The sequence below is a fragment of the Tiliqua scincoides genome, chromosome 5, assembly GCF_035046505.1.
Source record: "Tiliqua scincoides isolate rTilSci1 chromosome 5, rTilSci1.hap2, whole genome shotgun sequence".
Lineage (NCBI taxonomy): Eukaryota > Metazoa > Chordata > Lepidosauria > Squamata > Scincidae > Tiliqua > Tiliqua scincoides.
In genome coordinates, this window is record NC_089825.1 from 119166121 (window position 1) to 119187555 (window position 21435).

Sequence of the window (21435 nt, forward strand, 5' to 3'; positions counted from 1 at the left end):
GTCTCCTTGGCTTTTGGGAAAAGAACTATCATATGCCCTAATGAGCTAGATTTGAAGAATGTCCTTTGACACCAACTACCTGCACAAACCACTAAAAAGGGGAAGATCATGCCTTACTTAATTTTTTAGCAATTAAAATTCTTTATGGTGGAATACTTGCCAGTACTACTGAGCGGTTTTGCAGCACTTAAAGTAATATATACACTGCTTTCAGGCCGTAGCCAGAGCTGCATCATCATTTCAAGCACTGTAGAATAAGCAATATTGAATTTCTTCAGCTTCCAGCCTGGAAATCAAGTTGCAGTCCTTGCAGCAAATGTCCATCTAGGTAGCAAGCCATTAGTAATCTTAAAGGGAAGTAGAGATTAATAGGCAGGGAAATGCCTGCTGGTTAAAGCTGTTTGCTTTTTGTTTCTTTTCTACCTGGTCAGTGAGAGTTTAGCTCAGCCTCAATGTTAGGTGTCACCTTATGAAATGGATTGGAAGTAGTCAGGGCAGACAAAGTAAAGCATTTCTTCATTCAATATCTAGTCCTAGAATACATTTCAACACACTGTAGTGGTTGCCACTTGCTTAGATTATTGTCTTCACGCTCAGTTTGTCATCTTCCTGGAAGCATCTGATTAATCACTGTGAGAAACAAGTTGCTGAATAAGAGATGGACCCATAGTCTGATTCAGCAGGCTCTTTTGGGGAGTAGACAAATTCTTAATTTATCAAGGGCTGTTATTTGTTCTAGCTAGCTATTTCTAGGCACAGTATGCCACAGAATACCATTTTCTAGGGGACAATATTGGAGGAGGGCTGTCCTCTTCCTATCCTGCTTGTGGGCTTCCTGAAAGTATCTGACTGGCCACTGTTGTAGTAGATGACCTCTTGGTCTGATTCCTCCAGAAAATTTTTATGCTTCTTCAAAATAGAGCCATTTAAAATTTGCAGGCACTTCAGTTAATTTTGCTAGAGGCATGGGGGAGGGGAGGATTTTGATGGGGGGGGGGTTGGTTGGTTGTATAACCTGCATGTTATTTAGGGTCAAAGCTACATAGTCACCCTTTATCACTTTTTATCCACCGTGTTGTACTCGGTCAGGATGTCTGGGGAGTGATAAAAAGGTGGTTCCTCCCCCCCCCATGTACTCTCAGTACATGCTTGTGGGAGAACAGAATGTTCTACTGTGTCAAGATTAATCTGCCACAATGTGGGATAATCATGGAGAGTTGGAGTAGCCAATCTGGATTAAGTGATTGTGCTTCTGCATCATGGAAGGCTATGGAAACAGGTGGACTAACCATGGAACATACAGGATTGTATACATTGGGAGATAGCTCAATGGTAGAGGATTTATTTTGTATGCAGTATGTCTTGGGTTCAATCCTTGCCCTCTCCAGTTATTAAAAAAAAACAAAAACTCAGGTACTCAGGGAGGCTCCCTGGAACCCTAGAGAGCCACAGCCACTCAGAGTTGATAGCACGGCTTGGTGGACCAAGGGCTTGACGTTGCCATATAAGATAGCTTCCTGTGCTAGAGGGCCGAGTGGCACCATGTTCAGGGTGGAAATGATCCACAGACTGGTTTATTATTATTATTTTCTCCTTTTCTTCCCAGCCCTCTTCCTGGACAGTCCAAAGGATTATGACTGGTTCTTTTATGAAACTGATGGTTATGTCTACCCAACACCCTCCCAAAGCCATCCTCAGCCAATCCAGACCCTCTCGATTCCAGCTCTCAAACAACCTCTCCCTGTCCTTGAAACATCACCAGGGAAAGTTATAACTTCAGAGGCAGCGCAAGACTCCAAGCAGCCCCAACCCAACTCCATGAAGCTAGAGTGCCTGTCTCCAGCTAACCTACACACTGGGAATTTCATCTGAGGCTCCAACAGACCCCAGAAGTTTGGGCAATGTGAAAGCCCTTTTGCCACAAGTCTTACATTGTAAAATGGAGACCTATCTTTGGGGACCCCCACTTTGAGAGGTAAAGTGGGTGGCTACCAGAGATAGGACCTCCTTAATAGCAGCACATTGTCTTCCCTTTTCTAGCCTGGTACCAAATAGAATGGGTTTTAGGTGTGATGCAGAAATAGATTTCTTTTTCTGGACCTTGTGGTTTTTAGCATGACTGGTTTTACTACTGCTTGCTGTGTTTTATCACAATCTGTTGTGTTTTTTAATATTGTGTGGTATATATATTTAATGTGATGTGATCTCCAGTTGCTCTCTCATCTGTGGTGGATGCATTCAGTGCTCGGCACAAACACCAGATGGCAGTGTGTGGTTGGTGATTCACCCTTCTAACTTGGTGGTAGAGAAAGCTGAGGTCTAGAGGAGCCTCAAGAGGGGTGGGTGCTGTTGAAAAGCTGAACTGGATGTTTAGGAGGAAGAATGTGGAGTGCAACAGTTCCTTAATTTTAACCACTGATTAATTAACTAAGTGGCAAGGGCTTTGGTTTCTTGAGTGTGGCTTGAATGGATTGTGTGATCTCTTGTAACTTCAGTCTGATATAAAGAAATACACGCACAAAATATATTTCTCAGCTAGTTGTGTACATACATGCACGCACACAATCTGTCTTTCCTTTCACCAGACTGCTTTCAGTGAGAGAGCCTAGCATCAGCCATTGTCCTGGATTATGCCAGCTGGTTGAATCCATACTGGCGAGGCTATCCTTTGCGTCATTACCTCCTGCCTGTCCTCAGACATTGATTAAATTCCTGGCTTTCTGCTTCTTAAGTCTGACAGTGTCTCCTTTCCGTCTCCCCCTCCCTGTCTCCCGTCAATCTGTTCTGTGTCTCTTTCACCTCCCCATAGCTGGGTGCAACAGCCTCCCCTCACACGCAAAACCAGTGTGCTAAAGCTGTTTCTGACCCCTGTCCTGAACAATCCCATGAGCCTGGTTGCCTTGCAGTAGTGAGATGTGCAAATAGTTTACCAGGCTCTTTCCAGTTACTGCAGTGAAGAGATGGGAGCAAAGAAGTGCACATTCCAACCCATGGGTGCATTTGTCACAGCACTTCTCTATTATTTTACTACTGGAACTTTTACTACCAGTAGTTGGGGGGCGTTACACAATGATAGTGTGTTTTTTTTTCTTTCTCATGCAGAAGGTCCAAAGTTCAATCCCTGGTATCCCCAGTTACAGAATTTCAGGAACAAGAATGGGAAAGGCCCCTGCCTGAGACAGTGGAAAGTCACAAAGCAGGGGCCACAACCTAGTGGTACAGCCCATATTATGCACACAAAAAGTCCTTGGTTTAGCAGAATTCCTAGTTCATTCCCACTTAGCTTCATAGCTAAGCAGGAGACACCTAAATTTGAATTAACGCATTGAGTAAAACAGGTCATCAACAGAACATCAAGAATTACATATCTTTGGAGACAGAAATTTGGCCATTAGCAAATCAGGAGCTCAGGCTTTTGAGGCAGTGGAAGACTGAAGAATACCTGAACTAAATACTTAATAGAAAACATTTCCTAATTATCAAACAACAATGGTGGGATAAGTCCAAGGAGCACATGGCCTGTATTTCACTGGATGTGTTCAAGAAAAGGTTGAACAGATATCTCTGAGTTACTACATTATAAACTGCCCTGTAATGGGACAAGATTGGATTAGAATTGATCATCCAGGGCTGTTCCACTCTAACAGCACAATTCTATGCATGTCTACTCAGAAATACGTTTCACTGAATTCAGTAGTACTTACATGGGAGTAAGTGTGGATAGGATTGCAGCCTTTGGCTATACACACACACAGCCTTTGGCTAGGGAATAAGTTCCATTAATCTCATGGGGTTTAGTGCTGATAAGACATGCACAGGATTGTGCTGTTAAATTCTAAAAATCATTTGACTGTGTGTGGATACAGATGGATATGCATGACAAGGATAACAAATCTTTAGTATTTATATTTTTTTTTTCAAAGTGCTCAAAGCGTTTCACGTACATTCTCTCCATTCAAGCTTACAATAACCCTGTAAGTTTGGCCAGAATTATTATGTCCATATCACAGATGGCAGAGGGCCAAGACAGAGATTTGCTTTGCTTTGTGGAAGAGCTGAGAGGCTCATTGCACATACTGCAACTCTGCAGATGACGTGATGAATGGATATGTGCAAGTGAATGGAGATGGATGAATTGATGGTTCAAATACAGATTCTGTTAGGACTCTTGGAACCTGGAGCATAGATAGATAAAAAGAGACAATAGTGTTTGGTTCGTTAGATAGATGGACGTATTAAAAAGAACAATGCAAATTGTCCACTGGAATACATTGGTTCCTTCTGAATTGCCATTTGGAAATGAATTGCATTCCTATGGCCATTTAGAAGGGACTAGTAAGTCATTCCAGCTGCTGTTTGGTGGTATTCTTCTGGTATGCCCCAGCATAGAGAGACTTCTAGACAGCCAGACTGATAACCACAGCAGGAGAGTGAATGCAGACAACCCATTACCCAAAGTGTGGATTACCACAGTGCACATGTGACCACCTGGTAAGCAGTACCATTCCTGTGAAATGATAAGAACTGACCGTGCATCTTGTGTCTGCAGATTTGGCCTGGTCTGCACATGCAGCAGAATGAGATTTTAAAAATCTGAAGTGGTAGAGTGGATTGTATCATTGCAGACTGTAGATAGGGGGGTGCCCATCCTTGGAGGCTCCCCCATGTTAAAAAAAAAAAGAACCAACTCCAGGCAAGTGAAAAAACTTAGCACATCCAGGAAAGATGTCCTGTCCCAGAAAGTTCCCTGCTATGGTAGCTTTCTACTTGCAAGTCCGTTTTCCACATGCAGAGAAACATTAAAACAATGTAATCACACAGCTACGGTCAGAAACAGGACAGTCCGTTCTTCTGCCTCAGAACTCCACCACCTCTTTCCTACCTCAGCCTGCTGTACATGTCTATGAACTTGTCTACTACGCTCGACTAGGCACCGCTATGTAGACTAGTTAACCACATGGTTACAAGCACATAGTGCTTAAGGTCCCCACTTGGCAATTGCCCATCTGTCTTCACCTGAAGAGAGCAGGACAAGTCTGTGCTAGGCAGATGTTTAGACCTTGGGTTCAGCACCTGGCAACTGAACAGTTGTGCTTTGTAGCAGCAGAGATAGAGATATTTAAAAAGAATTCCTACCTCCTCACTCCCACCTAGAAAGATGGTGAGATAGCTCCTGGGATTTAGATTACCAGTGTGATTCCTGGAGGAAATCCCATGGACCTGAGGGGCAGGTGATGAATCTCAAGAATACATCCCTCCTGCCCCAAACTACCCACAAAAGGTGTAAGCAAGAAGAATAAGTATGTATGTATGTATACGCACATATAGGGTAGCATGTAGGTGTAGATGCAGCTACCTCTGGGGTGGGAGGCTGTGGTAGTTTATCCAGGGTCCTCTCACCCAGTCCTGAGGTGCTACTGGAGCAGAGTTTAGATGCGAAAGTCACAGACAAAATAATGAGATTGAGATGAATGCTTCTCCTCCCCCCCATGCTTCCCACCCCTCTGCAACTACTGTGAGGAGGGAGAAGCAGCCAGGGTATTTATTCTTCCTCTTTCTTCTTTTCTCCTTCTTCATCCTCTGTGGGTTCATCTTCATCCTTCTCACTGTATTGTGATGCTGCATCCATTTTCTCTGGGAGCTAAAAGCAGAAACACTGTATATTACTATGTAGGGTAGGGGTGTGTGATGTGTGTCTCCTGAGCCAAAGGGAGGGGCCTAATCTCAGTGGTACATGCATACTGTCCATGCAAACTGTGCCCCCTCCTTGAGTCTCTGGCATCTCCACTTGGATTGCACTTAGTAGAGACCTGGAAAACCGTTTCCTCAGAGTAAAAAGTACTAGCTAGAGGGACCAATAGCTTGACACCGTAAGGCTGCTTCAGAAGCTCAAATGTGTTTGTGTCTTGTCTTCTGTGCTAAAACCTCACTAAATCCTATGATTAAAAAATGAGGATGCCAGAGCCTTTCCCTGATAAAGATTTCTGTACCTTTAACAGCTGCAACAAAAAGCAAAATTCAAGAAATGCAAGGTAAGTGAAGGGGGGGAAAGCTGCACCTGTTGAATTCTCCACTTCCCTGCACCTGTTAAAGGACACAGAAGCTTCTGCCTGGAAAAGGGCTGGCAACCCTACCCAGAACTCAAATGCAGTGATTGAAATTCTGTACATGGAATAAAATATGTCAATTAGAAAATCTTTGCCTAAGTAGATCCATTATTTTCATATAATCTTGCTAAACATATGAGGGGGGAATGTATTGGTAGATAAAGAATGAAGGGACTACTGTGGGACATTAGTGAGTGTAGGAACAGAAGAGAACAGGAGCTGGGGGGCAGTGCTTAATTTCTAATAAGACCTTGCAAGTCTGGCCAGAATTATTATATATTACACCTAAGCTCTGGCTCCAATCAAATCCTTCCCAGCTCCAGTTTGCAATCTGAATGTTCAAAGTGTTCTCCTCACCTCTTCCTCATCCTGAGTAGGCAGGACAGTGTATCCTGACCCAATGGAGCCCTCCAGTGGACCCTGGTGGTTACCCAGAGCTTGCAGTTTGAGGGCAGTGGGGTCTAGCTCACGCCCTTCAGCCCTGGCGTCAATGAGTGCAAGCTCTTCCTGTGAGAGGTGATGGATTATGCCAGCACCAAAAGAGTCACCCACCACATTAATAGAGGTTCGCATGCGGTCCCTATAGGCAGGAAGAAGAACAGTATTAGAGTGATGTTGGAAAGGCCTTTCATTGCTCCCCTTTCTGGTTTAATGTGGGGATCATTAATTCAGTCTCATACCATGTTTATTTTCCACTCTTCTTCCAAAAAGTTCAGTCATCTCTTTCTTGTTGCAAGAGCCACCTGCAAACTGCCCTTTTGCAAGACTTTTTGGAAAAGAAAACCAATTTTGACATAGCTCGTTTGCACATGTATGCCCAATGTTTCAATGTGTGAATAAACCATCAGGCACTACCGAAAGAATTTTTTTGTGTCACCTCAAATGTCCTCAAACACAATTTTTTTTTTCAGTTGAGTCATCTGCACCACTGAGAAATCAAGAATTTTACTAACTTACATATGCATGTGAACTGGCCCTTAGAAATGTTGCTATGACCATGACCGATTTTTAAACCTGGCTTGATGTCTTATGGTATGCAAATTACTGTCTCATATTTTGTTGTCATCCTAAACTAATTATGATGGTTACTAACTTGACAGCAGTTCCATTGCAGTCTTTTTCTTTCCCTATCTACCAATTACATTTACAAAGCCACTATGATGTTTGAGCTCTCCTTTGTGTGTGTGTGTGTGTGTGTGTGTGTGTGTCCATATATTTCTCTTAAGGAAAGACTAAGTTAAAGCAATACCTGAGATATTTTTGAAATCAGTGCAATTGCACAAAGACCATGTGGCCAAGCAAATAGGTTACTTTGTGGGTTCACTAATTTCTGTGTCTGAGTCCAGCCAGGCCAATTGCTCTAGCTAGCCCATTTACTGCGACTGGCATACAGCAGCTGACCACCAGGTTCTCAGGGCAGGAAAGACATGGTCAGTGTCTTATGGCACATTAAAATACAGTGGAGGCCCATGCCCACTTCATGATGGTAAGCTGTTCTGAAGACATCACTGTATTGTGAAAATATTGTAAGGTGAACTCAGCATTGCATAGTGTTTTGGTAGTTCATTCTAAGACCTCAGAAGCTGACGTTTCTGCCACATAACATTTTCTCTCTAAAACAGTAGTTCCCAAACTTCCTAGCACCGGGACCCACTTTTTAAAATGACACTCTCTCGGGACCCACCAAGCTTTATGAGACTAAAAAAAGTTTCACTTTACAGAGGCTCAAGCCTCTGTTTTTATTCTTTTTTTCTTATGGTAGGGGAAAAATGCTTTTTCTGGAGAATTTGTTAGCTCCATGTTCATCAGATCAGAACCATTCTGATGGCCTTGCAGTTCCCTTTGCCTAGCCTTTGATAAGAGCCAAGGCACATTTGCCAGCTCACGAGTAAACACCCACATCAGGTCCAGTTTCTCTTTCCATAGGGCTCAATATATTTTCCTTGTCAGCTATCAGCTTGTCAGTTTCACAACCCTCCAAAAATCAGGTCGTGACCCACTGGTGGGTCCCAACCCACAGTTTGGGAATCACTGCTCTAAAAGATTATTTAAAAGGTGCCTACTGTGCTCTTTAGGGGCCACAGTTATCAGTTGATGCACAATGTTGTGAATACAAAACACAAATTACAAGGCTGCATCCTTCCCTCAATACACACAGCCGCAATGTTAAAAATGTGAATATCAGCTCATATTGAACCTATTGTAAAGCAGGGTTCCACTGTATTCATTCCAGAGATATATGGTATATTTCAAAACAGGATGGTCAAAAGCATAGCCTGGAAAAACAAACGAGAGGTTGTGTTCCTTTCTGCATGCGGTTCAAGACATGCAATTCGGATGTGGGAAAATTCTGTGCCAGTTAAGGGTGTGTGCAGAGGCGCAATGTCGTGGTTACTTTTGGGTTCTCCCTGAAGGAGGGAGTGCACACTGCAGCAGCTTTGTGCCCCTCCCACTCTTTCTCCTGTGGAAGCTCCCCTTTGAAGGAGAAGGAAGAGGGGGAGGCCGCCAGCAACTCCTCCAAAACTAGAACAGAGCCTGAGTGCCAATCATGTGCCCACCTTTTGTGTAGCACCCAGGGCAGATGCCCGAGACTCCACCCTAGTTAGGCCTCTAGGTATGTGTATGTTTTAGTAATGAGTTTCATGTGTAATCATTCTGAAGAGATATTGATAACCTACGTATCTGTAAAACGAATGCTACTCATTTTGCTTAGCCTCGAGGACATGCAGTGAGTATAAGATTGGGCTCCAAGCCTTTAGTGAGCATATTAGATCTGTTTTATCATTTCAGTTTTTAAGTACTTTGAATGACTTTGCAAATTGTGAAAGTAAACTAAAAAAAAAAAAAAAAAAAGAGCATCAAATTCAAATTTTGGCCATGTCCTCCTTCCCAGAGCAGACCCCTCACTTCCTCCCCTTGTTATTTATTACTCACAGTAGCCAATCCACAGCAATGAGGAGGCTGATGTCCTGGGTGGGGAGTCCAACAGCCGTCAGGATGAGAAGCATGGTGACTAATCCTGCACTGGGTATACTGGCAGCCCCTACGCTAGCCAATGTGGCTGTCAGGCTATGGGAAGAGAGGGAGAAAGTGAATGTTGGGATACAGGAACTTCCCACCTCTATGCTTGTAGGCCAAGCATACAAGGTATTGATCCAAGCCCAGCTGCGTGTCCCCCCCCCCCCCCAAAGTACTGGATCTCACCTGACTGTCGCAATCTGTCCTCCATCCAAGTTTATGTTGTTCATCTGTGCAATGAAAATGGCGGCCACAGCCTCATAGAGAGCAGTGCCATCCATGTTGATGGTGGCACCGATGGGCAACACGAAACGCGTCACCCGTTTGTCAATTTTCAGGTTCTCTTCAAGGCAGCGGAAGGTGACAGGCAGCGTCCCTGCACTAGCAGTAGGTGGGGGGAAATGCAGGAGAAAGAGATTAAAGTGGTGGCTGTGCATCCATGTGTAACTTCTCCAAATTATCCAAGGAACAACCTCCCATTCCCTCATGTGCACATTCTTGGACATAACGTGGAACTGCATCATTTGGACATCATTGAACTGATAGTGACAGACCTGAGCTCAAAATACTGTATGTGCATAGTGTTATGAGCTTCTTATGTCTGCCTTTTTCCTTACATCCTCTCTCAAGTCCAGACAGACAAAACTGGTTTAATAGTCGTTATTGCTTCCTGAGGAACCCTGGAAATGTACTTGTGAGTGAGGGCTATGCATCAGTTTCAGCACCCACCCTCCCTCCCTTAACTGCAATTCCCAGGTTCCTTTGAAGGAAACCAGGACAATTAAAGTGCACAAGAATATAATTCTGAGTTTGTGGTATAGACATAACCCCTCTTTCTCTCTCCCCCCCTCCCCTGTTCAGTTCTCAAAGTTGATTCAGACAGACCTGCATAATTAGGTGGGAAAGGTACTCAAGGCAACACTTTAAAGGGCTGACTGGAGAGGTGTTGGTTGAAAGGTTCCCCCTACCTATGCAAACAATACCTTCAGGCCAACTTTGTCAGTGGAAAGAAAAGAAAAAGTTGGCCACACCTGGAGGCAGTACCAAGGGCTGTGATCCAGGCCTGGAAGATGCCCGCAGTGAAGATAAAAGGGTTCTGGCGAGTGATGACAAAGAAGATGAGAGGCAGCACTATAGCACCATGGATAACCAATCCCACGACAACAGTCACCATATACATGCCCAGCTGCCGGGCCACCACTTCCAGGTCTTTGATAGCTGCAATTTTGCCACAGATCAGCGACGCAATGCCGAATGGTGAGTACCTACAGGAAGGAAGCGTCCAACAAGCAGCTTGTAAATGTTGTTACAATTGATTCACGCAGAGATAACCTACTCCCTAGTCAGCTGTTAACTGTACAGCTAACAGCTAAAGATATTTCTTCAATAGATACTAACAGCCAGGTGATGATTGCTCAATGGCTTACCTGATAGCTGGTGGCTACTGTTTTCTGCCCACTTACCTACAACACTGGGGTGGAGACTGTTTCCATGAATGACTAGGGAGAAATAGCTGCTGAGGAAGGTTGAAGTCTGAGAGTTCGCTGTCAGCTGGAACAAACTGCCTTTTTGAGGGGTAGGGCTTCTAAGGCGCCCTGTTTGCTTTGGAGGGACAATGATGGAGCCTGTGATCAGAGTCAATAAGGGCCATTGTTGCCCATGCAAAGTCCCAGCCTGAACAGGAAGCCTTTATAGCCCTTCCTGTTCAGAAAAGCCAAGGACCAGCTTGGTTGAGTCACTCCAGTGTCTAGGAACCCTTCACTGCTCAGGGAGATACTCCAGCCTGTAGGTTTAGTGGCTTATCATACAGGGCAGCTATATGGAAACCTCTGACTTGCTGCCGTTCACTCACTTTTTCCCCATGGCCAGAACAAGAATGTAACTGACTCTCCTCCCCACCGCTGCTTGCTCCTGCTCCCACTCCTTTTGAGCTAGAATACAGCAAAAGGACCAATTGGTGCTGCTGCTCACAAATACCATCTTTGCTTGTTTACCACGGCTTCTCCCTTTGGGAAGTGGTGAGGATGTGCTCCATTTGGGGCCCAATGCAACCCAGGCTTAGTTGGTGAGAAAGCAGGTGTCTGCTGCCCCTGCTCCTAACTCCCATCACAGTTTGCTTGCTCACTCTCCCACTCTTTCCCTTGTGGAGAGGGTGGGCGAGAAGGCAGTGACTCTGGGGTGGAACAGAAGGAGCAAACCTCAGCCTCAGGATTGGCAAGGAACCTTGGCAGGTGCCCCATGACACCAACCCTACCTTCTGACAAGCTTCAGTTCTGGCACTTATCATTTTAAGACATTAATCACTGGGTGGAATATCTGTGTCCCTCTCACCACATGATCATAGAGACAAGCTTCATGATGATCTCATTGAGGATGTTGAAGAAATCTGCCATGGGCTTGGCCTGCTCCCCCATTTTCCCCATGGCAATGCCAAAGGCAATGAAGAACCCGATCAAACCTGGAGGGCAAGGAAAAAGAGGAAACTCAGAGATGGATGGCATCTTTTTCCTGGCAAACTTCCCCAGAGTACTCCTGCCCTTCACTCTAAGATGTAAACAGCAAGCCAGCCTTCATCATGTAGATCACACACAAACACAAGGGCACAAAAGTGAAAAAATGAAAGGCAAAATTTAATTTTGCTCAAATATTTTTGTGGCATTATTATTAAAAAATTTAACTTTGCACAATTTAAGTGAATTTTCAAAATTCAAATCTGGAGTAATTTAGGGCAAACTTCTAACTAATTGATGGACTAAAATGTATTTAATCAGTTGACAGCGCTAATTTTAAGGTGATAATGTTAGATCTTAATTTGCTAAATTCAGCATTGTATTCCCTGCATTGCTACCCAGTGGCAGATTTACCCATCCCTGCCCCTGGGGCAAAGGTTCACAAAGCCATGCCCCCGTGAGATGTCACCCCCTTGTGCAAAGCCGCCCCCTACCTTTGGAGCATGGTGGAGCCTCACGTGGCTGTAGGACCAACTGCGGAAGGCTTCTGAGGCTTCCCTGCGGTCTTAAATGGCACTTCCAGAAAACCATAAGTGTCGTTTCTGATCGCTTCGGGAGTCTCAGTGAGGCTTCCTGCATGGTCCTATGGTTGCGCTGACTCAGCGCCCGGGGCATTTGCCCAGTGCTAGGTCGCTACTGTCCAGGGCTGCTACCCATCATATCTAAAATCATTTGGAATGGGGAACGTTGTACAAAAAAGAGAAGAGGAATCAAAATGGTGTCATGCAGCGGTCATTACTGTGGACTGCAATCATTTCTCCCACCGAAGCTTATGATGAGGGGGGACATGATTGAGACATACAAAACTATGCAGGGGATGGACAGAGTGGATAGGGAGATGCTCTTTACACTCTCACATAACACCAGAACCAGGGGACATCCACTAAAATTGAGTGTTGGGAGAGTTAGAACAGACAAGAGAAAATATTTCTTTGCTCAGCGTGTGGTTGGTCTGTGGAGCTCCTTGCCACAGAATTTGGTGACAGCATCTGGCCTGGACACCTTTAAAAGGGGATTGGACAGGTTTCTGGAGGAAATATCCATTATGGGGTACAAGCCATGATGTGTAAGCGCAACCTCCTGATTTTAGAAATGGGCTATGTCAGAAGGCCAGATGCAAGGGAGGGCATCAGGATGAGGTCTCTTGTTATCTGGTGTGCTCCCTGGGGCATTTGGTGGGCCGCTGTGAGATACAGGAAGCTGGACTACATCGGCCTATGGCCTGATCCAGTGGGGCTGTTCTTATGATGCTGGCTGAGGGTATTCTTCTTGCCATGGCCACCTTTTCTGCCTGCCTTCTGTAATATGTCACAGGGTACATCAAGACTCACCCAAAACATTCATTCCGTCCTTGAACTCTAGCTCTTTCTGGGTCACGGTGCTGGGGCCCACATTGACTTCTGTGATGGTCGCGTTGAGCACAGACCCGTTGGCATGGACGATCTGACTGATATTTTCCTTACGGACCACCACTGGTGGTACAGGCACTTTTGTTGAGACTGTTTGGACCTGGGTGTGAAAGAGGTCAGAGAGTGGGTATAGAGGCCAGTTTGGAAGACAGTACCCTCTGCTAAGCCTTCCCAGGCCTTCTCCCTGGCACGAGTTGCGTTACCTGCTGGAAACAGGCCTGAACCAGGTTTTCAGGGAACAGGTTCCTGATCAAGTCCAGAAAAGCATCCAAGCTGGAGACCTCTTCATTTCTGGCCCCCGTGGTGGGTGATTTCTTGAGTTTGGGGTTGCCAGGGTGGATGGACAGGACCAGAATGACACCCAATATGGCTGCCAACACGGTTGTTGATATATAATAGACCATGGCACGAGTGCCCATGCGCCCACTGGATTTGGCATCAAGGCCAGCCAGACCTGCCCACAGAGCACATACAGGAGTTACAGGAGCATAGAGTTGAAAAGGACAGAGAGGCTCCATCCATTTATGCATTCATTTATTTTTACACTTACGAGTATTATTGAGCCAAGAGGCAGCCAAAAATATGAAGAATCAAATGCATGTTAAAATGTTGGGAAACATAATGCAATCAAATCAAGCAAAAACTAGTTAATCAACTAAGGGCGCAATCCTAACCCCTTATGTCAGTGCTTTCCAGCACTGGCACAGCGGTGCCAATAGGAGGTGTGCTGCATCTTGCAGTTGGGTGTCACTCACAGAGGCCTCCTCAAAGTAAGGGAATGTTTGTTCCCTTCCCTCAGAGCTGCACTCCCCTCACGTCAGTGCCTATGGCCTGATCCAGTGGGGCTGTTCTTCATGTTGCACCTTCATGAAGTCTATTGGTTCTTTTTCCAGGTGGGTCTCACCTGAAATGAGGCTGGAGATCACAAGAGGCAGGATCAACATTTTTAACATGCGCATAAGGATGTCTCCAGGAAAAGAAATCAGCATGAGCATGTCGCTATCCAGTGGCGGGAGCAGTCTCAGGAGACTTCCAAAGACAGAGCCCAAAATCACCCCTGGAATGAAGAGAAAAATACCAGGTCAGGTCAGAGGCAAACTGACTCTGGAGTAGGGCATGAAGTGGCCTTTATGCAGAGCTCCCTTACCCTCTTCCTGGGCCTCCCTTGGGGTCTCTGCCACCTCTTCCACTTTCCCAAATTGTTTCCTGGCTTGGCTTACACATGTAATAAGGTGATAAAAAGTTGTGGTTGGAGAAGGGACGGTACCACTTCCTTGAGGTAGGAGCCATCACAGTTAAAGGGATTTACAGGGTAAGCCTATGCATGCCTGGTTGGCAACCTTCAGTCTCGAAAGGCTATGGTAATAAGCCTACAGCATCCGCTATTCCCAGGTGGTCTCCCATCCAAGTACTAACCAGGCATGACCCTGCTTAGCTTCCCAGATCAGATGAGAATGCATGCCTACCCAGATGTAAAGCCTAGAGGACTTACTTCCAGGAAAGTGTGTATAGGATTGCAGCTTGAGTTGCGCGCTGACCAGATAAATACCAGCTTCCCTACTTCTAAGATTTAACAGCAGCTTGGTTTGCAAGATTCAGCAGGCAGGGAGATCAAAACTGTCACCTGCTTGTGTCTGCACGTCAGACTTCTACAAAGGGCACAGAAGCCAGTATGCTGGAAAATCTCTTTGAAACATATGTGTATAATATTTGTAATACCTGCACAAATCTTGTAGAATCTAACCTTGGAGGGCAGGGTCATGATGTTACTGCTTTCTAAACTGTTCAGTGGACACAGCATCTTTGCAAGGGATCGGTTCAGAAAGGCAGTGTCCTACTTGGAGGACGGCCAGGTTACAGGGGTTCATGCCCCCGTATCCTCAGTGGGAAAAGATCCAGGATAAAAACGATTGGATGCAACTAGGACAAATTGCATAGTCAGAATGTCCAGTCAGCTGAGAAAGAGGAGAAGGAAGGGCAGAAAGCGATCTTCTTCTGAGCCCTCTTTACATTCACTGCCTTTTATTAAACTTATGAAAGGTCTGTACTTATTTTGCACTGAAATCCCTAATTCTCTGCGATTAAAACAAATTATGGATTCAAATCGGGAAAAGCTGTGGAAACTTGTAGGTTTTATAATATATGAATATGGGAGGAACAGTAGCAAACACCAGATGTCTTCTAATAATTCAGCTATTCATTGTTTACAACTTACTGAAGAAAAGTCCCACTACATACACTTAAATTGGTCTCTGCAAAGGGTTCCTAATTTCTCATCCATCTTGGCCTTGGACTGTTCAGGCTGTGGAGAAGATCATGCAGGCCCAACCACTTACACAGGCTTCCACTGTAAAACTGGAACATTTTTTTTAGTTCTTTCACATGTCCTTTTCACCTTGCCTCTTAAAGAGCAAGTACATAAGTGTCTGAACTCTGCTTCTGAATAATTTGAGAGTTGGCAGCAACAAGTTGTGTGATGGCAAGATGGCAAATAGCAGTAGGGAAACAAGTTAAAGAGGGATGTAGCCAAGTAGATTTGGATGTTCTTTCGTCAAACACTATTCTAGAATCTAAATTCTAAAATCTGCAATTTTCCAATTTTTTAATCAAGAACAGTGAGAGCTAGATGTGTGCTAAAAGAATGGCAACAGCCAGGGAAACTGAGATTCTTAAGAATTTGAATTCTGAGTCATGATATGATATAGAATTACACATATAGACTTATGGAAAATGAATGGTGGGAGCTGAATACATTGAGCAGAAAATATAGCTTTGTCAGGAACATACTATTTGTGACTGCCATAAGAGTGTATAATGTTTAAGAACTCTCCCCTGCCAAGAACTCTTTGTGCATAGAAAACCAGTATGAGAAAGATTCTCTTACTTGGTTCTCAGATGTCCTAGTTTTCAATATATAGAGATTCCCCTCCCCCCAGCTTGCAACCTCCCACCTACAGTCCGAAATGGTACACTCCAGAAGGAGCTATACCACTTGTTTCTGCTGTTTAAATTAGTCCAACCTGTCTGACCAACCTGATGGCTTGTGTTCGACATAAAATTAGGGGAAATAGATGGATTTTTTAAAAAACCATTTGAAATCTCTCAAAGAAATAATTTATGAGGCTTTGTACACAGAGGGCTGGGAACTGGGCTTCGTGCAATCTATAGTGGAATTGAGTTAATAAAATGGGCTCGAATCTGGAGATGTGTCCTAGACAAATGCAACCGATTCTGTAGTCTATGTTTGAACCTTTGGTGTTGGGGGCTACCTCAAAGTGGCTTTTAATTAGCTCCACCCAGACCAAGCTGTCCTCCCTATAGGCTTCCTTCCTGAGACATGTAATATTTGTAGCTGCAAACCTTCTAAATGATACAGACAGGAATATGAAATTAATTTTTTTTTTACTTAAAGATGGTGCGATTCTTACAGGGCCATGACTACAGGGTGCCTGTGGGAGAGGCCTGGCTTCTCAGGAACCTCCCAGACCCCCTCCCTGCATCTTCAGCTGTCAACAAATAATGGTAAGTAAAATGTACCTTTTACTTGTGGAGACATAAGGGGAAGTGCACAGGACAGTTCTACCCTCACTGAGTAAAACTGCAATTCAATGCACACTTACCTGGGAGTATGTCCCATTGAGCTCAATGGGATTTGAGTAGATATGCATAGGATTGTGCTGTAATATGCTAACAGTATAGTGATTGTCTGCATAATGGCCAGCAGGGTTAATGTTCTGTTTCCTCTACTCTGGTTTCCTGCCCCTGTACTAAAAGAACCTCTGGCATTGGACCTGCATCCTGAACACGGGTGCTTTCCATAGTTTTCTTTTCCAGTCAAGACATTCTTCAAACATCCTCCTGCTATACAGCCACTTAGAGAACATTCTGGTTCCTGTCTTTTCACTCAGGATGAGTGACCCTATAGGTCTGCTCACATCCCACCCCCTGGCATATCATCGCCTGCTCATCACGTGAAATGACAATGTCCTCTAGACCCCTCCAGGCCTCCTGTTCAAGCTGATTAGGAGCGGGCAGTGGGGAGGGGGAGAAACTGCAGGGATTAACCATGTTTAATTTTCTTTCTCCCAGGCAATGACGTAAGAAGACTAATGAAATCCTGGCCTTTCCCCTTCTCAGTCTGTGGTTCTGCCAGCCCCTGGGAGACTGGGTAACTATGTTGGAACTTCCATATGTGTATGGGTGCGTGCGTACACACACATGTGTATACAGGAGGCTATAGGTTAAAACCCATATACTACAACGTGAGAAGGAACAGTCTGCAGCAATAGATGTAGATAACACGTCATGTGTGATGCAGGGGAATATGTTCAGCTCCTAAATAAGTGTCCCCATTTTGTTCCTCTTTTTGCCCTTTGAAGGTACCTGGCTAAACATTTGTTAGTGTGTTATGCTAGAATTACCATCTGTGTGGGGGGGGGGGCACTTTCCCCGGGAAGTTGAACCTTTGAGGGCCAGATGACATATTAGGGCAAGTGTATCATTAAAGCTGATGTACAGTACTTACAGAGTTTTGGACAGGGGGAGAGATCCAAAGGGGTGGGAGTTAGCTATTTGACCCCAGTCAAAGTGTCTCCACCTCTGCACTTGCCATTGGCCCCAGGATAAAAGCACCCTTGGATTATAGTGATTTATATTAAAAGAGGATATATGCGGCATATAGGCAAGCTTGACTGGGGCATGCTTCAAAATCCTTTTTGGCAATTCTTGCCATGCTGGTTTCCCCCTAAATCCCATCCCTTTCTTCCTCCACATGGAAGAAATCGATGTTCCTTCTTTAGCTACTCTGCTTTCTCAAGCCACCCTCTGCCTAAAGAGGTCACCAGAGACCAAGAACCCAAGACATTTTGCAGGGCAATGAGTGACAGCTTAAGAGTGTATAAGGCCAGAAGGAATGGCTGATTGCCCAGAGCTGGAAGATTAGGAGAGAGAAATGGGGGGTTATGTAGGCAGGCTGACCTTTACACAAAATTTGGTCTCACTGATAGTCTCCTTTTTCTTTTTTTTCAACTTGTGCGTTCCCTCTTTCTCTTCTCTCTGTCTGTTTCAGGGTGTATTTATGCTGCAGATTTAATGGTTTTACTGATGTTCTTTCTCCCTTGGGAACTCTGGGAATTGTAGATCTAGGGGAAGACTTGAGATCTCAAATGGAGCATTCTGACGAAATTAGAATTCTCAAGATTATTTGTTGTGAGGTGCAGGAGCCATGATAGACAAACAAGTACAGAATAGATAGAAATGTGTAGACATGCATTTATTTTTAAAATGCATACCCCACTTTTCTCCTAGAATTCAAGATCAGTGATGGCAGAGATGGTCCAGTAGCTATAGGACCAGAGCCACAACCCTCATAAACCCTGCTGGATCAGGCCAAAGGCCCATCTAGTCCAGTTTCCTTTAGCTCACAGTGTCCCACTAGATGTCTGAGGGAGCACATAAGACAGCAAGACACCTGCATTCTGTTAACAGAATGCATTCTGCCCAATTCCCTTTTAACCCATTGCTGCCCAGCCCACAGGTGTACACATTTGATCCCTGTTGCTTATAAGCAACATTGGGCAGAAATGGCTTTAAAGCATCAAGCCAGGTGCTATCACCACATCTGGTGGCAAGGTGTACCTCAACATATCTGCATTGTTCAACTGCATTGATATCAAAGGGGCTTACTTCCAATGTGAACACGGTTAGAATTTTTCTTGAACAAATTTGAAAGGAAAACATATTTCAAGCGACTTTCATTTATTCTCTAATTTGCCATTTCTTCCAAAGTTTGCAATTATAGATGGATGTACAGGTAAAAAGCATAGGCTGCAATCCTATTCACAGTTACATGGGAATAAGCCTAACTGAGTATAATAGGACCTACTTCTGAGTAGGCATGCGTAACTTGGGTTCTCAGACTGCTGATTGAGCATTGATAACTCTACGTTCAAATTAATCAATAAGATATAAGTTTTTTTTTAAGTATTATAATATATTTAAGGTGTCAAAACCTGGATTATAAAATGCTTGCCAAATTTCAGATTTTGTTGTAACTCTGTCAGGCTTGGATTTGGAAAATATGATTCATTGTGGTCTTGGGTAAGACACTGTTACTTTTTTTACAGCAGTGGTTCTGAAACTGTGTGGTTATGCCCTAGGATGCCACAAGGCACTTACCATCTGCTGTCCTGGCAGGGAGACTGCACTGCGCTACTCCAAACACCGGTTTGAGGCTCAGTGTGGTCGGAAGAGCTCCACACACATGCAAAAACCTTCCCACTCGCCCTGGCCCACTTACTACTGCTTGTGGAGGAGTTTTGATTCTCCGAACCCAGAAGTAACTGGCAATGACATCATCACCAGTCACTCCTGGGAGCTGTGCACTATGTATGCACAGGTATCGCAGGTCCCAACAATTTGGGAACCTCTGTATTCCAGTACAGTTTGCCACTGGTAAAAAAGGAATAATAGTGACTTCGTTCATTTAGTTGTTGTGACGTTAAGTGCCATAAATTAATAATTAATTGGGGACAGTGGTTAACAAGTGCAGGGCCTAAGAGAGGGGGTAATTTGTACCCAGGTCCAGGGTCAAAAAGGGGGCCCAGGAGCCAAAGAAATTTCCTGGGATCTTACATTTTCCTATCTACTCAGGCTTGTTGCATGCATGGGATGCTGGGGACACCACCACGAGCGTGTGGCTGCAGCTACTGCAGCTACTGGCAAGCCATATACGCTGGGCCAAAGAATGCATGCATGACACTCCTTGACACCGTGTCAAATCTGGGAGGAAACTGACCTGCTACGGTAGCTATTTGGCTTGTGGATCTGCTTACCATGAAGGAGTGTATAGGAGCTTAGGGACACAGGTGCTGCAGAAGCAAGTTCATAGGACACTTTCCATTCTAGTGTGAGCCTAAATTTAATGATGCTAATTTTCTAGATTTAAAAGAGTTTCGAGAGACTTAGGAGTGTGTTTGGTTTTCCATATTACTGTATCTAGTTGCTGATGCAACATGGGTGGGTAGAAGGTTGGCAACCTTCAGTCTCGAAAGACTATGGTGTAAACCTACAGCACCTGGTATTCCCAGGCGGTCTCCCATCCAAGTACTAACCAGGGCTGACCCTGCTTAGCTTCTGAGATCAGACGAGATAGGGCATGTGCAGGGTAACAGTTGACCTGGGCTCCAAAGCCTTTTCCAGTTCTCTCCATCCTCCTCCTACCCTGTTTTGCCCCTCCCTGCCCCCATTCTGCTTACGCTTCACCACCCTCCCCTGCTCTGTTTCACCCCTCCCTCTTTGCAAAGGGTCCCAAAAGAAACTTAAATAAAATACCCCTAAATAAAATTCCTCTCAGAGGCACTGAACAAGTGGTCATGTCCCAACCCCTTGTTCATCTTGCCATGACTGTCACCAAAAACCTCACTGAAAGCAGACATAAAGAGCAGCATGGCCAGGAGGCAGACGGGGACGATGGCCGCCATTTTGTGGGTGTATTGCAGTGTGTCTTACCAATGATGGTGAGGGTGAGCAGTGCATTTCGCATCAGCCAGCCACAGTGTTTATCCAGGCAAGGTTTCGGTAACTCTTCCAGGCTGATGTGAGGACCATCCGCCAAGGGGACCGCCACATGGTTAGTCATTTCCGGGGCCGGTCCCAAAGCCCCTTGTTTTGTCTCAAGAGAAAGGAAAAGCAAAAATAAAGTTAATTTTGGAAGAAAGAGAAACTCCAAGCCTGGAGTTCAGGTTTGACTGGAAGGCATTTTTCTTGACTCCATCCTCGTCGTCATCTTGCTACAAGATGACGACGAGGATGAAAGTAATAGGACACTTGCAATAATAATTATAATAAGAACGGGACTGGTCTTGTAGATCAATGTTTCTCAATGTTTGTCTTCCACTGCACCATTTCACATGGTCCACCTATTCAAAGTACCACCAGAACTAACTGGTGTCAAGTTCATTATCAGTTACTTCTGGGTTGCGAGGACAGATGCAATGCAACAAATTCCATTAAGAGGCTCAGGGTGGACAGGAGGGTTTTTTCAAGTGTAGAAAATCATACTTTGGAGCCTCCTACCGCTGCTTGTGGTGTCAGATTCCTGGTCTCACTGCTGGGTAGTAGATATCCAGGGGTCCTGTGAGTACCACCAGACACTACCTCAGGTACCACTGGTGGTACCCCTACCACTGGTTGAGAAACACTGACTGGTTGAAAAACCACCGGTTGAGAAACACTGACAATAACAAAACCTTTGAATGAATTAAAAAGGTCCCCCAATTAATCAGTACAATATTACATTGTCTATAGAAAGTGGAATGCCTCTTCTAGGATGCTATGATATGGGAATGCATCATCCAAACAAAGAATGCTTCCTGCTTTCCTTGCTTCTTC

The 21435-nt window shown here is 44.7% G+C and overlaps 1 protein-coding gene across 1 annotated transcript; it reads right to left on the reverse strand.

Annotated features, from left to right (window-relative positions):
- Positions 1-5542: 5542 nt before the first annotated feature.
- Positions 5543-20683, reverse strand: LOC136651129 (excitatory amino acid transporter 2-like). Its single transcript, XM_066627283.1, has 10 exons — positions 20554-20683; positions 13949-14101; positions 13248-13498; positions 12967-13144; positions 11457-11583; positions 10157-10390; positions 9312-9506; positions 9042-9176; positions 6465-6687; positions 5543-5641 (listed from the first exon to the last, which is right to left on the reverse strand). The coding sequence occupies exons 1-10, from the start codon at positions 20681-20683 to the stop codon at positions 5543-5545; spliced, it is 1725 nt and encodes a 574-aa protein (XP_066483380.1).
- Between the last annotated feature and the right edge of the window lie 752 nt (positions 20684-21435).

Coding starts and splice junctions, on each gene's coding strand:
- LOC136651129 (XM_066627283.1), bottom strand. CDS start 20,683: ATGACTAACCATGTGGCGGTCCCCTTGGCGGATGGTCCTCACATCAGC. Junction 14,102..20,553: donor GCTCACCCTCACCATCATTG/GTAAGACACACT, acceptor TCTTCATTCCAG/GGGTGATTTTGGGCTCTGTC. Junction 6,688..9,041: donor ATTGCTGTGGATTGGCTACT/GTGAGTAATAAA, acceptor TCCTGCCTATAG/GGACCGCATGCGAACCTCTA.